This window comes from Dendronephthya gigantea, unplaced genomic scaffold (genome assembly GCF_004324835.1).
Source record: "Dendronephthya gigantea isolate DGI-Jeju-01 unplaced genomic scaffold, DenGig_1.0 000013F, whole genome shotgun sequence".
In the NCBI taxonomy this organism is placed as follows: Eukaryota; Metazoa; Cnidaria; class Anthozoa; order Malacalcyonacea; family Nephtheidae; genus Dendronephthya; species Dendronephthya gigantea.
In genome coordinates this window covers 1,418,836-1,432,678 of record NW_021163023.1, presented here as the reverse complement: position 1 = coordinate 1,432,678, position 13,843 = coordinate 1,418,836, and the positions used below count along the sequence as shown (strand labels likewise).

The 13,843-nt window shown below is 38.9% G+C and overlaps 2 protein-coding genes across 3 annotated transcripts; both read left to right on the top strand.

Moving 5' to 3' along the window:
- Positions 1–2,625: 2,625 nt before the first annotated feature.
- LOC114519399 (serine/threonine-protein kinase 24-like) lies at positions 2,626–5,711 on the top strand. Its single transcript, XM_028539525.1, has 3 exons — positions 2,626–2,713; positions 3,428–3,810; positions 4,371–5,711. Exons 1-3 carry the CDS (start codon positions 2,626–2,628, stop codon positions 5,196–5,198), a joined length of 1,299 nt encoding a protein of 432 aa, XP_028395326.1. The 3' UTR covers positions 5,199–5,711.
- Positions 5,712–9,372: 3,661 nt separating this feature from the next.
- On the top strand, positions 9,373–13,699 carry LOC114519504 (2-5A-dependent ribonuclease-like). 2 transcript variants are annotated; one of them, XM_028539644.1, is made up of 3 exons: positions 9,373–9,453; positions 9,915–11,202; positions 11,886–13,699. In XM_028539644.1, exons 2-3 carry the CDS (start codon positions 9,991–9,993, stop codon positions 12,759–12,761), a joined length of 2,088 nt encoding a protein of 695 aa, XP_028395445.1. In that variant the 5' UTR covers positions 9,373–9,453; positions 9,915–9,990; the 3' UTR covers positions 12,762–13,699. The 2 variants fall into 2 exon arrangements, with proteins under 2 accessions (XP_028395445.1, XP_028395446.1); XM_028539645.1 differs by lacking the exon at positions 9,373–9,453 and having other exon boundaries at positions 9,861–11,202.
- Positions 13,700–13,843: the final 144 nt, after the last annotated feature.

Here is a 13,843-nt window from a genome sequence, read left to right as displayed (position 1 = left end):
ACACGCCGAAGATGTGGGAGGTTAGGACCACCTGCACACCCACCACCAATCTCACCTTCACAACCACCATTCCCACCTGTATACCGTTCTGGTATAATCTGGACGTAAATAAAAAGACTTTGTGGACTTTGCCATTTCATATCCCTCGATATAAAACCAGGTTTCGTTTCTGTTGTTGAAGAGTTCATCGGCATTTATCGTATGGATTGGCGAAATAATAACACAATCACGTTGATTTCTTTCGTTTCAACAGGAACATTCGACGGTTGTAAACGTCCTCGTGAATAAATAATGATATTCCATAATTCCTGAATTTTCATACGTTATTAAATATAAAAAGACTATTAACAGCTAGAAATTCACAACCGTCTGCGCGGTTTGACGAACTTTTTTCCTCGCTTCGGTGTTGGAACTGTGGCGGCATAATTATAATTGTTGTTAGTTACTAAGTAATCTGAGCTAATTAATTTGGGACATTAGTTAATGCATATTTCATTATCATGCAATTGAAGATTACGACAAAACGGATTAGTGTGATGGAGAAGTGTTGAGATTGTGTTACCGTGCGGCGTGAACGAGGTTCGAGATTGTACTGTGAATGTGATTAATAATCAGTTTATTTTTTGTGTGTTAATTTGTGACTGTGTATGTGTGGGATTTTCTGAAGGCAACGAACCCCCCTTTCCACATCGGAAACTTTCTTCTCACTCGTGGAAAAAATGTTAACTTTGACGAAGAGACGTGTATTTTCATACAAATATTACAATCTGTACTTAGATCATGAAACTAAGCTATCTAGCCATTTGTCGTAACGTCACCCGAGATTCAACGAAGCGTGAGATGATTTTGAGGTATTGAAATGAGCAGATAACATGATCCTGGCAGTCGTATAATCACCACAACAATAGCATGTGCTTGTTTGGTGTCGTAAAGACTTATTTCAATACCTCAAAGTCCTCTCACGCTTCGTTGAATCTCGGGTAACCGGGCTCATGTAAACAGCCCCTAAGTCTCTGAAAGGTGTTCACCCTCTATGTATCTACTAGTTAAAATACTTGCGACAGATCTGTATTCTTTGTTTGTTTGTTTGTTTATGGTGTGTTTGAAGCGTATGGGGATTGTGTATGGGAATTTGAAGCGACAAGCGTTCGACACAAGTGCGAGAGAACTAGTCGCATCAGGCGCGACGTTATAGAGACACAATGAACGCTGCCACACTCGTACGCGTTTATCATATTTGGCATTTTTCCACATCTGTTGACTAACAACTTTAGCCCTTTTCATAGAAAAGTCAGTTTCCTAAAACAATTCATATTGTATATTTTCTTCGGGTTGTTTTCGCAGAAGGGGCAATACAGAATGTATAATCGGTAAAATGTGATTGCCGTCTCTGGCAACATGATGCTGCCGTAGATGAAGTCTTTGTGGAGTTATAGCCAATCAAACAGATGCGCAATGTTTCTGGTTCAAGGTTTAATCTGTAACTGAGAAGCTTCCGGCTGCGAATCTGAAATTGGAGCTGACTGGTTAATTGTGAAATACCACTGGCGACACTTGATTTTGCTCGAAGATTTAATAGCTTTGCCAAGATTTTTATCCAATATATTTGTTTCATTTTCGATGCTGTATCGACAATCTTTATTATGATGTACGAAATAAACCACTGAAGGCGGGTAAGTAGATTATTATCTCAGTAATTTGCTTCAGCACTGCAGAACTCAGAAGCGACTAGAAATCATATGATCGAGACGAGTAGCATATATTTGTGCAAGGTTTGTGTGTCACATTCCCGTGTGATTACCACACTACACGAATATTATTATATCAGTGAATCAAGCAGTGTTCATGTTAACCTCAGAAACCTATTTTTTATTTGAAGTAGAAGTATTTTGTTAAAGTAAGGTACCAGTATTGCAAGCAATAATAAATGACGATATAAGCCGTTTATTGGCACGCCACGGCTAAAAATAAATTTCAGTGCTTCCACAATTTTCTAAAATAGAAATTTTTTTTGCAGGGAAATTTCCTTGCAAATGGAAGCACTGCTAAAATTGGTACTCAAAGTCTCGAATCCAATTTTATTAGTGCTCAGGCTACGAATACAAAGGCCGAGCACGGATAAAACATTTTACAACATTAACACACGATGATTAGATAACTAGTTGTCAACCATTTGGATCCATAAAGAGTATAATTGTTTTAAACTCTGAGTCAAATTTCTCTTTCTCTTCTAAAGTCGAACCACAACTATTCCCAACCATACTCACTAAACTTCACCACTGCCAGGGCTTAAACGTAAACGTTTAAAATGGAAATTGATAAGAAGCAAGTGGAAGTACAAGTGTCCACGAATATCGTCCAAAACATCTTCGAGACGATGAAATAGCTTCTCAGAGTCCAATGCAGTCTTCATCATTAGCGATTGTGAAGTTTTTGGTCAAATATTGCGGTGCTGACTTACGTTGTAAAGATAAGTCAGGCAAAACTGCTTTACATCATGCTGTCGATGTTGGTGAAACAGAAATTGTTAAATATTTTGTTGAACAATGTGGCGCTGATGTAAATGACAAGGATAGAAATGGGAGGACAGTGCTGAACGATGCTGTTACTGTAGGTTCGCTAGAAATGGTTAAATATCTTGTTGAACAAGGCGCTGATGTAAATGGCAAGGGTACTGACGGGGAGACAGTGCTTCACTATGCTGTTACTAAAGGTACGGCAGAAATGGTGAAATATCTTGTTGAACAAGGCGCTGATGTAAATGGCAAGGGTACTGACGGGAAGACAGTGCTTCACTATGCTGTTACTAAAGGTTCGGCAGAAATGGTGAAATATCTTGTTGAACATCACGCTGATGTAAATGGCAAGGGTATTAACGGATGGACAGCGCTTCGCTGTGCTGTTATTAAAGGTACACTAGAAATAGTGAAATATCTTGTTGAACATGGCGCTGATGTAAATGGCAAGAGTACTGAGGGATGGACAGCGCTTCACTTTGCTGTTACTAAAGGTAGACTAGAAATGGTGAAATATCTTGTTAAACATGGCGCTGATGTAAATAGGAAGAATGATAACGGGTGGACAGTGCTGAACAAAGCTCTTTTTCAAGGTAGGCGAAAAATAGTGAAATATCTTGTTGAAAACGGCGCTGATGTAAATGGCAAGGGTACTGACGGGTGGACAGCGCTTTACTTTGCTGTTACTAAAGGTACGGTAGAAATAGTGAAATATCTTGTTGAAAACGGCGCTGATGTAAATGGCAAGAGTACTGACGGGTGGACAGCGCTTCACTTTGCTGTTACTAAAGGTACGCTAGAAATGGTGAAATATCTCATTGAACACGGTGCTGATGTAAATGAAAAAAATAACGTCGAGTGGACAGTGCTGCAAGCTGCTGTTACTAAAGGTAGGCTAGAAATAGTGAAATATCTTGTTGAACATGGCGCTGATGTAAATGGCAAGGATAATAACAGGTGGACAGTGCTGCATGATGCTGTTAGGTTTAATAGATTAAAGATTGTCAAGTATTTAGTTGAAAAGGGTGCTGACGTAACTCTTTGCACTCTTGGCAATGACATCCTGAAGATGGCTGTTGAGAAAAATTCAGTTGCTTTCATCAATCTTTTGTTGGAAAAGAACATCGCTGTGTGGAGAGCTGGAACATTTCTTGTTGAAGGGAGACAAATGAGTCTTCTTGAATGGAGTATTCAACGTGGTCATGATGAAATTACAACTATCCTCAAAAGATCCGTAAATCATCGTGAGAAGATTCAGATGTTGAAAACACTGAATTGCAACAAGTTAGAAGAGGTAATGTTTCAAACATACACGAGATATTTTAAAACTGAGCCGTACAAGCTATACTTGATAATTCGAAATATGTCTATATGCAGGGGCGTAGGAACCCGGGAGTGGAGGGCAGAGTTGGCACGTGCAACCCCAAAATTTTTCAAGGGATCAAAAGTGCCCCTTTTATGATGAAAAACGCCTTTTTGGAGAAGCTAATGCGGCTGAAAATAATATTTTAAAATCGAAGGTGCCCTTTTTGTTTCATACGTATGCCCACTACTTACACATGACCAAATCTTTTTGTAGACCACAAATGTACACCACACTAATGGTGTCCTTGGAGCTTTAGCAATCAAACCGTCCCTATAAATATTTTTAGCTGCCCTTTTTATTAACAAAAAGTGGCCCTGGAAGCTGGTGCCCCCCAATCTCTGGATGCTCCATGGTGTCATGGTAACAACTTCGTATAAAAAGTGACTTAGTAACTGAGATTCGACTCTTTGCCTTCACTGATTACAATGCTCAAATCGTTTTTGCTCTTAACTTTTCACACAAGATAATTTGTGCTTTTTCGTCCATAGACTGAAACACCGATGCAGGCTTTTGTCGCAAAGGATCAATTCAAAATTGGTGCTGGTGGTTTTTCTTGTGTCTATGTTGGTCTCATGAAGGATGGAAGTGAAGTTGCAGTTAAGAGAATTTTGGTACAAAGTGAGGATGAAACAGTTGAAAACGAAAAGGAAATCATGAGTCTCATTGAAACAAACTCTCCATTTATAGTGAAATATCGACATTTTCACCGTGACGATACCTTCATGTATCTTATTGTTGATCTTTGCGAAGAAACCTTGAGGGAACTTGTTAAAGCATGCAGTATTGAACATCTACAAAGGCAAGGTCCACGAATGATTAGGGAAATTCTATCCGGACTAGAATTTCTTCATGGTAAAGGAATATTGCACAGAGATCTAAAACCATCAAACGTCCTGGTTGATATCGAAGGCCGCATGAAATTGGCAGACTTTGGAATAAGCCGCGTTCTAAATGACGATGAAACGACAGTTGAAACAGATGTTAAAGGCACTCACGGATGGATGCCACCGGAAGTAATTGAAGCCATTAAGAAAAACGAAAAGGGTCGTTTCAAAAGAAAATCAGATATCTATGTCGCGGGTATGATTGCTTTTTACGTGTTAACCAAAGGTGAACACCCTTTTGGATCTGCATTAGATCGAATGAAAAATATTTTAGAAGATAATCGTGTCAATTTGGAGAAACTTGGTAATCGCAGAGCTCGTAGGTTTGTGTCGTGGCTGATTAATCACAAGATTAATGATAGACCTCACGCTCACGAAGCATTGAGGGATTCCTTATTTAGCAACACCACAACGAACACAGCGAACAATTAGACAACCAACCACAACGTTTGTTTGAAATGATGAATCCTTCTTAGCCCAACTTTGTCTTTGAAGGAAGAATTTGGAGCGACACAAGGATGACAGAACATAGCTAATTTTAAAGTAATTATCACATTCACAATAGTATAGTAGAGGGGGGAGGAGGGACAGCCCAAGTTTGTCCTTGAAGGGGAAATTTGGAGCGACAAAAATTCGACACAAGGCGACAAGACCAGTCGCATCAAGCGACAATAAAGCAACGCCGTGGATTTGTATTTCATAGACGGTCGGTAGCAACTTTGATGGTTGCTAGCATCATTTACAGCTTCGGAAGTCGCCGTGTATTTCGCGACACTTTCCGAATCCTTTCGTCAAAAATCGATAACACGTTGAATGCTGTTTAAGGTGTTTTAATAATTTGCAAGGTTGTTTTATCGAGGTGATTCTCGATCCTGTGCCAATTAGTATAGGTAATAGCATGGTTTCGAGTGCAGTTTGGATATAACATGCACGAGTGAGTTTTTCAAAGACCCCTCAAAATAGCACGAGTCCGAAGGACCAGTGCTATTAATTTTCAGGTCTTTGAAAAACTCAGATCCAAATTTCACGAGAAACCATGGTATTACTTATTAATAATATATATATACAGAAATATTACATTTAACTGAATATCCTTGTTATAAAGACCTTTTTGTTGGTTCAGGTAGAATCTAAATAGTACAGTCTTGATTTATTAATAAATGCGATTCATAGAAAAAGAGCCGTTTTCATAGAAAAAACTATTATCTACAGTAGCGTAGAGAAGGCCGGGGGGTGTGAAAATCTGCATGGAGCACGAGGCAAAAGATATGGTGCTTTAAAAAGCTGTTGGTTAAAAGTTCGTAATCCGAAACAATTTCTCGCTAAACACAGAATACAGTGCACCACGTAGGTGCGCCCCCTCCTCTCAAAGAGGTATCCTTCCAGGCAACTGGGGGTACCTGATCTCAATCAACTCTGATCTCAATCATCAAAGGAACGATCTATGGTTAGTTACAGGATAATATTGATAATATTCGGGAGAAGATAGATCGCGGTTTACCAAAGCGCAAATGAAATGAGTAAAAAAATTAAGAAGCCACACGTTCGCTTTACGCGTACGATGGAACAGCTTATGAATGAGACTTAAAAGAGTCGATTTTTACCACATAGAAGTTTCAAATTCAAAATCATCTCTCACAGCGCTAATCCAGCATGCGGGGCACCGCGGCTCTCCTCCCAAAGAGGTAACCCCCAGACAACTGCCCCCCAGGCAACTGCCCCCTCAGGTAACGCAACAGCCATGTCACACCGAACGACGGGTCGTAATATTTTCCCAGCACCGCTTAGCCTATCAACAACCTGTAAACTGATCAGGTCGCGTCTTGAGTCATTTTCACAGGACAAGCTTCACGTACAAACTACAGGTGCGCCAGTCCCTATGCCAGCGGTTTAATCCGCTTCACATAGTTACCTACTTCATGTTTACATAATCGTCCTTGTTGTTGTTACGTTAATAAAGCACCGCTTTATAATCGCTTCTCCTGGTAAACCCGGACTTCACTTACTATATTGGTGGTGGTATTTTGAGTTAGTGTCTTAGAACGATTCATATTTTATAATCTTTGGGCTGTTACACTCAAGCTAGAGGACGGTAATACCGAACCATTAAGAGTCAAGACAAACCAGCTTATAGCATATGTTATACATGCAGGAATGGTTTTCATGTCCGAAATTTACCTGAATATTCTAAATAAACACAGACATCTATGTCATAAGCCGCGTTTACACTTGAGGCCTGGCCTGGATCAGGTCTAGGTAATGTGTGCCACGTTCATACTGTCTTCCTTGTTGATGATATACGGATAGCTAACATAATTGACAAAATACTTGGAAAAGACCCAAAACACGCCGAAGAGTGGTAATACTAGTATATATCCACTACAAATCATACTATTAAGTTCGAAATTTGTCAGGACTAGGTAAAGCCTGTTCACATTACCAAAATCTTGCCCCAGGCCACCTTCTGCTGTTGGCCTGAATTTTGTGGCCAAGAGCAGGCTCAGGGTTGGTCCAGGCTGGATAAACAACGTTCACATCTAAGTCAAAGTACGTGGTGTAAACGCGACTATAGACATAAATTACGGGATTACCACATTAATAACGTTTGTCTTAAATTTAGACATTACCTTGTTCTTTCGAGAATATTTTCATTTTTTTGGATCAAGCTTTCAACGTTGGATTAGGATCTTGACTCCATGGCGATGTAACCATTATCTCGTTTCTATAACAAGGAAATTAAAGAGAAAATTGATGTGAATATCTGAGAGCCATTTTGTTTCAAAGCAAGAATGTATAGTTTGGGATTTTGATTGTTTGAGGGTTGTCTATTGCAGAGGCTCTGAAGTAGCTGCATATTTTTTGTATGTGTTCATTTTTGTGAAAGCAAACTTCTGAAGACAAATATTGCCAGATTTTCACTCCAAAAAGCCTGAGAACTAGTTTCGTTTATCCTTTGCAATGCGGGGGAAATCCGTTCTCAGCAGGTCGTCTTCAACATCACAGCATGTGGTTGTTTGATAACAAAGACCACTGTCGACAACACCTGATTTTGATCTAAGATTAGCTTTGATTTGCCGAAAACGAAGATGACAAAATTTTGATCTAAATTATTCGTTTCTTCTCGAAGCTGCACGACGCTCTTTATTATGATGTAGAACATAAACCATTGAACTGATTGAAGGTGGGTAAGTAGATTATAATCACAGTAATTTGCTTCAGCACTGCAGAAATCAGAAGCGACTAGAAATGATGTTATGGTTGAGTCGCATATTTGTGTAATGCATTGTGTGTCGCATTATTAAATTGCTAAACTAACTACAAGAATTCTATATCAGTGAGTTAAGAAGTGTTCATGTCAACCTCAGAGGGGTTACCTCAAATGGTGGTATTTTGTTGAGGTAAAGTTTCACACGATTCCATTTTGGTAGAATCAATTCACTTGTGATGTATAGAATGTAGTCTGTTATTGATAAAGCAGTACATCGGTTTTAGTTGATTCCCTGCCCATATATATATTGCAAGTCAACAAACTATAAACATCCATCAGAAGTGAATTGGATCCGACGAGATTGGATCGTGTGAACAGAACTTTAAAGTTTCAGCATTGCAGTGAATCATAAATAACAATATATTTCATTTGATGCTGGGTTCTTAAAGCACAAGTAATCGCGGAGTGTAGTAAAATACAAAAGAACTGCTCTGACCGTTTTTGACGTGCAAAGAAAAACGGTCTTTAAAAACCCAAACCTTGCTAGAAACGAATGTAAAAAGTGAGCCCTGTTGTCAAGGACGAAAATCTATTCGTCGTGTGTCTGAAATTTGATTTCGTTCTAAGCCAATAAACGTGTTTGTTTAGATTTTTCCTCTTGACGAATAAAAATGTTGAAATACGACTGACAATTTTAGTGAGAATATTGCCGTCTTCTCATGCATTTGTACAGAGCCGTCGCTAGAAGTTTAAATAGCGTGTTTATTCATAAATCTATGACTTTGTTTATACACAGTTAAGCAATCGCTGATCAAAGAAATCAGTCAGGCATAGGACGAATGAATATACACCTTCTAATTGCACTATTATAATTGCACTATTTATTTTCCAGTGGTGCTTCTTTGCTAAGCTAAGCTACTGATCTATAAAAATGTCTGTAGTGTGTCGTCTGAGCAATCAGCCACAAGAAATGTTTAGCTCAACAGATAGATCTCCTGTGCTTCAGCTATAAAGCCTCTTTCCAAGCGAATAGTAAAATTTTGCTGAAAATCGAACAACGACTAATCCCAACGAAACTCACTAGGTTTATTAACCACTGTTCATGTTGTTCACCTTTGAAACAATATATTGCAGACTGTAATATCGAAGTTCTGCCTTAACCAACCACACGTTGTGTTAAATTCTTTAAACATATATATATATATATATATATATATATATATATATATATATATATATAATTTATATATATATGTTTATAATTAAAATTTCCTTGTTTATATAAAGAGCTTAACACGACGTGTGGTTGGTTCAGGTTGAACTTCAATATTACAGTCTGCAATATTTTGTGCACTATTTGGTGTAAACCATTGAAAGTGGGTGAGTAGATTATAATCACAATGATTTGCTTCAGCACTGCAGAACTCAGAAGCGACTAGAAATCATATGATCGAGACGAGCAGCATATATTTGTGCAAGGTTTGTGTGTCGCATTCCCGTGTGATTACCACACTACACGAATATCATTATATCAGAGAGTCAAGCAGCGTTCATGTTAACCTCAGAAACCTATTTTTTATTTGAAGTAGAAGTATTTTGTTAAAGTAAAATACCAGTATTGCAAGCCATTATAAATAACGATATAAGCCGTTTATTGGCACGGCACGGCTAAAAATAAATTTCTGGGCTTCCACAATTTTCTAAAATAGAATTTTCTTTTGCTGGGAAATTTCCTTGCAAATGGAAGCACTGCTAAAATTGGTACTCAAAGTCTCGAATCCAATTTTATTAGTGCTCAGGCTACGAATACAAAGGCCGAGCACCGATAAAACATTTTACAACATTTACACACGATTAGATAACTAGTTGTAAACCATTTGGATCCATAAAGAATATAATTGTTTTAAACTCTGAGTAAAATTTTTCTTTCTCTTCTAAAGTCGAACCACAACTATTCCCAACGATACTCACTAAACTTCACCACTGGGCTGGTTGTTCTTAACGTTTATAGTAAAAATGGATAAGAAGCAAGAAGCAAGTGGAAGTACAAGTGTCTGTGAATATGGTTCGAAACATCTTCGAGACGATGAAATAGCTTCTCAGAGTCCAATGCAGTCTTCATCATTAGCAATTGTGAAGTTTTTGGTTAAATATTGTGGTGCCGACTTAAGTTGTAAAGATGAGTCGGGCAAAACTGTTTTACATCATGCTGTTCATGTTGGCGAGACAGAAATTGTTAAATATTTTGTTGAACAATGTGGCGCTGATGTAAATGCCAAGGATAAAAATGAGAGGACAGTGCTGAACTACGCTGTTACTGAAGGTTTGCTAGAAATGGTTAAATATCTTGTTGAACATGGCGCTGATGTAAATGGCATGGATATTAATCCATGGACAGTGCTTCATGATGCTGTTAAAAACGGTACCCCAGAAATAGTGAAATATCTTGTTGAACATGGCACTAATGTAAATGACAAGGGTGCATACGGATGGACAGTGCTTCACCATGCTGTTACTAAAGGCACCCTAGAAATAGTGAAATATCTTGTTGAACATGGCGCTGATGTAAATGGCAAGGATAAAATAGGGCGGACAGCGCTCAAATACGCCGTTACTGAAGGTTTGCTGGAAATGGTTAAATATCTTGTTGAACAGGGCGCTGATGTAAATGGCAAGGGTCTTGACGGTCGGACAATGCTTCACTATGCTGTTAATAAAGGTTCGCTAGAAATGGTTAAATATCTTGTTGAACATGGCGCTGATGTAAATGGCAAGAATAAATACGGATGGACAGTGCTTCACGATGCTATTACTAAAGGTAGGCTAATAATAGTGAAATATCTGGTTGAAAAGGGCGCTGATGTGAATAGCAAGAATACTCATGGGTGGACAGTGCTGCACGTTGCTGTTAGGCTTAATATATTACAGATTGTCAAGTATTTAGTTGAAAAGGGTGCTGACGTGACTCTTCACACTCACACTCTTGGCATTGACATCCTCAAGATGGCTGTTGTGAAAAACTCAGTTGCTTTGGTCAATCTTGTATTGGAAAAGAACATCGCTGTGTGGAGAGCTGGAACATTTCTTGTTGAAGGAAGACAAATGAGTCTTCTTGAATGGAGTATTCACCATGGTCATGATGAAATTACAACTATCCTCAAAAGCTCCGTAAATCATCGTGAGAAGATTCAGATGTTGAAAACAATGAATTGCAACCAGTTAAAAGAGGTAATGTTTCAAACATACACGAGATATTTAAAACCGAGCCGTATAAGCTATACTTGATAATTCGAAATATGTCTATCTGCAGGGGCGTAGGAACCCGGGAGGGGCACCGGGGGCACGTGCAACCCCAAAATTTTTCAAGGGACAAAAAGTGCCTCTTTGTGATGAAAAATGCCTTTTTGGAGAAGCTAATGCGGCTGAAAATAATATTTTAAAATCAAAAGTGTCCTTGTTGTTTCATACGTATGCGTAGCCACTCACACGTGCTCAAATCTTTTTGTAGAGCATAAATATAAACCACAACAGTGGTGTCCTTGCAATCAAACCGTCCTTATACATATTTTTAGCTACCCTTTTTATTAACCAAAAATGCCCTGGAAGCAACCTCGTACCCAGAGTAAAGACCCAGAGTAAAGACCCTGGGTACGAGGTTGCCCTGGAAGCTGGTGCCCCCCCAATCTCTGGTTGCTTCCTACACCCCCGTCTATCTGCTAAAATATCATGCAAACGACAACATGGCAGCCATTCTGTGAAGCTGTCTCGGAATGGGGTGTCCATGGTAACAACTTAGTATGAAAAACGCCTTAGTAACTGAGATTCGACTCTTTGCCTTCACTAATAACAATGCTCAAATGTTTTTGCTCTTAACTTTTCACACAAGATAATTTGCGTTTTTTCGTCCATAGACTGAAGCACCGATGCAGGCTTTTGTCGCAAAGAATCAATTCAAAATTGGTGCTGGTGGTTTTTCTTGTGTGTATGTTGGTCTCATGAAGGATGGAAGTGAAGTTGCTGTTAAGAGAATTTTAGTACAAAATGAGGATGAAACAGTTGAAAACGAAAAGGAAATCATGAGTCTTATTGAAACAAACTCTCCATTTATAGTGAAATATCGACATTTTCACCGTGACGATACCTTCATGTATCTTATTGTTGATCTTTGCGAAGAAACCTTGAGGAAACTTGTTCAAGCATCCAGTATTGAACATGTACAAGAGCACGGTCCACGAATGATTAGGGAAATTCTATCAGGACTTGAATTTCTTCATGGTAAAGGAATATTGCACAGAGATCTAAAACCATCAAACGTCCTGGTTGATATCGAAGGTCGCATGAAATTGGCAGATTTTGGAATAAGCCGCGTTCTAAATGAAGATGAAACGACAGTTGAAACATTCGCTAAAGGTACTCGCGGATGGATGCCACCGGAAGTAATTGAAGCCATAAAGAGAAACGAAAAGGGTCGTTTCAAAAGAAAATCAGATGTCCATGTCGCGGGTATGATTGCTTTTTACGTGTTGACCAAAGGTGAACATCCTTTTGGATCTGAATTAGATCGAATGAAAAATATTTCAGAGAATAATCCTGTCAATTTGGAGAAACTTGGTGACCACGAAGCTCGTAGGTTTGTGTCGTGGTTGATTAATCACAAGATTGATGATAGACCTCGCGCTCACGAAGTATTGAGGGATTCCTTATTAAGCAAACCACAAGGAACACAGCGAGCAATCAAACAACCAACCACGACGTTTGTTTTAGATTATGAATCCTTCCTAGCCTAATTTTGTCCTTGAAGAGGGAACCTTTGAGCGACACAAGGGCGACAGAACATAGCTAATTTCAAAATAATTATCACAATAATATAGTAGAGGGGGGAGGGACAGCCGCAGTTTGTCCTTGAAGGGGAACTTTTGAGCGACACAAGGGCGACAGAACATAGCTAATTTTAAAATAATTATCACAATAGTATAGTAGAGGGGGGAGGGGACAACCCAAGTTTTTCCTTGAAAGGGAAACATGGAGCGACAAAAATTCGACACAAGGGCGACAGAACAAGTCGCATCAGGCGACAATAAAGAAATGCTGAACGCGGCCGCCGTGGATTAGCATTTCGTAAACGGTCGGTAGCAACTTTGATGGTCGGTAGCATCATTTACAGCTTCGGAAGTCGCCGTGCATTTCGCGACACTTTCCGAATCAAAAAATCGACAAGAATGTGTTTTAATCATTTGCGAATTTGCTCTATCGACGTGATTCTCAATCCTATTTCAATCATCGTGATAATAGTTTAGCAGAATGTGCTGTAGTTTTTATTAATAAGTTGAAATTAGCTCCAGTTAGAATAAATATACATATTTTTTACCTATAAAATATCCTCAACACGACGTGTGGTTGGTTCAAGTAGAACCTCAATATTACAGTCTGCAATATATTGTACACTATTTGAAAGAAAGATTTCATAACTGAGGGGCTGTTCACATGAGCCAGGTTACCGAGATGACTTTAAAAAAGCTGTTTGGACAATCGAGAACAAACTAGGCTAACTAGCCATTTGTCACAACGTCTTTAAAATTATTGGATTATATTTGTTCGTTGCAAGAACGATTTTGCTAGAGACTAACTGTAAATAGTCCCAGATTTAATGGACACTGTATCGCCTGCGACATGACTTATGCTGTATGGAAGGAAGGTGTTAAGATAGAGCTAGAAGCAGTAGAGACTCGGTGATTGTTTTTATTTACACTTCTTTTGCTGACGAAGAGTAAAAATATATAATTGAAGCACGTAGAATCTTTGTGGTGTTTAGATGCTCCATGCAGGTCTAATCCTTTCTCCTCCGCAGACCCTCGCCCGCGTTTCTAAT

Excerpts from the sequence above, each read along its gene's own strand:
- LOC114519399 (XM_028539525.1), top strand. The coding sequence starts at position 2,626 with ATGGTTAAATATCTTGTTGAACAAGGCGCTGATGTAAATGGCAAGGGT. Across the intron at positions 2,714-3,427 it reads TCACTATGCTGTTACTAAAG|ATCTTGTTGAACATGGCGCT; the intron begins GTACGGCAGAAA and ends AAATAGTGAAAT. Across the intron at positions 3,811-4,370 it reads ATTGCAACAAGTTAGAAGAG|ACTGAAACACCGATGCAGGC; the intron begins GTAATGTTTCAA and ends TTTCGTCCATAG.
- LOC114519504 (XM_028539644.1), top strand. The coding sequence starts at position 9,991 with ATGGATAAGAAGCAAGAAGCAAGTGGAAGTACAAGTGTCTGTGAATAT. Across the intron at positions 11,203-11,885 it reads ATTGCAACCAGTTAAAAGAG|ACTGAAGCACCGATGCAGGC; the intron begins GTAATGTTTCAA and ends TTTCGTCCATAG.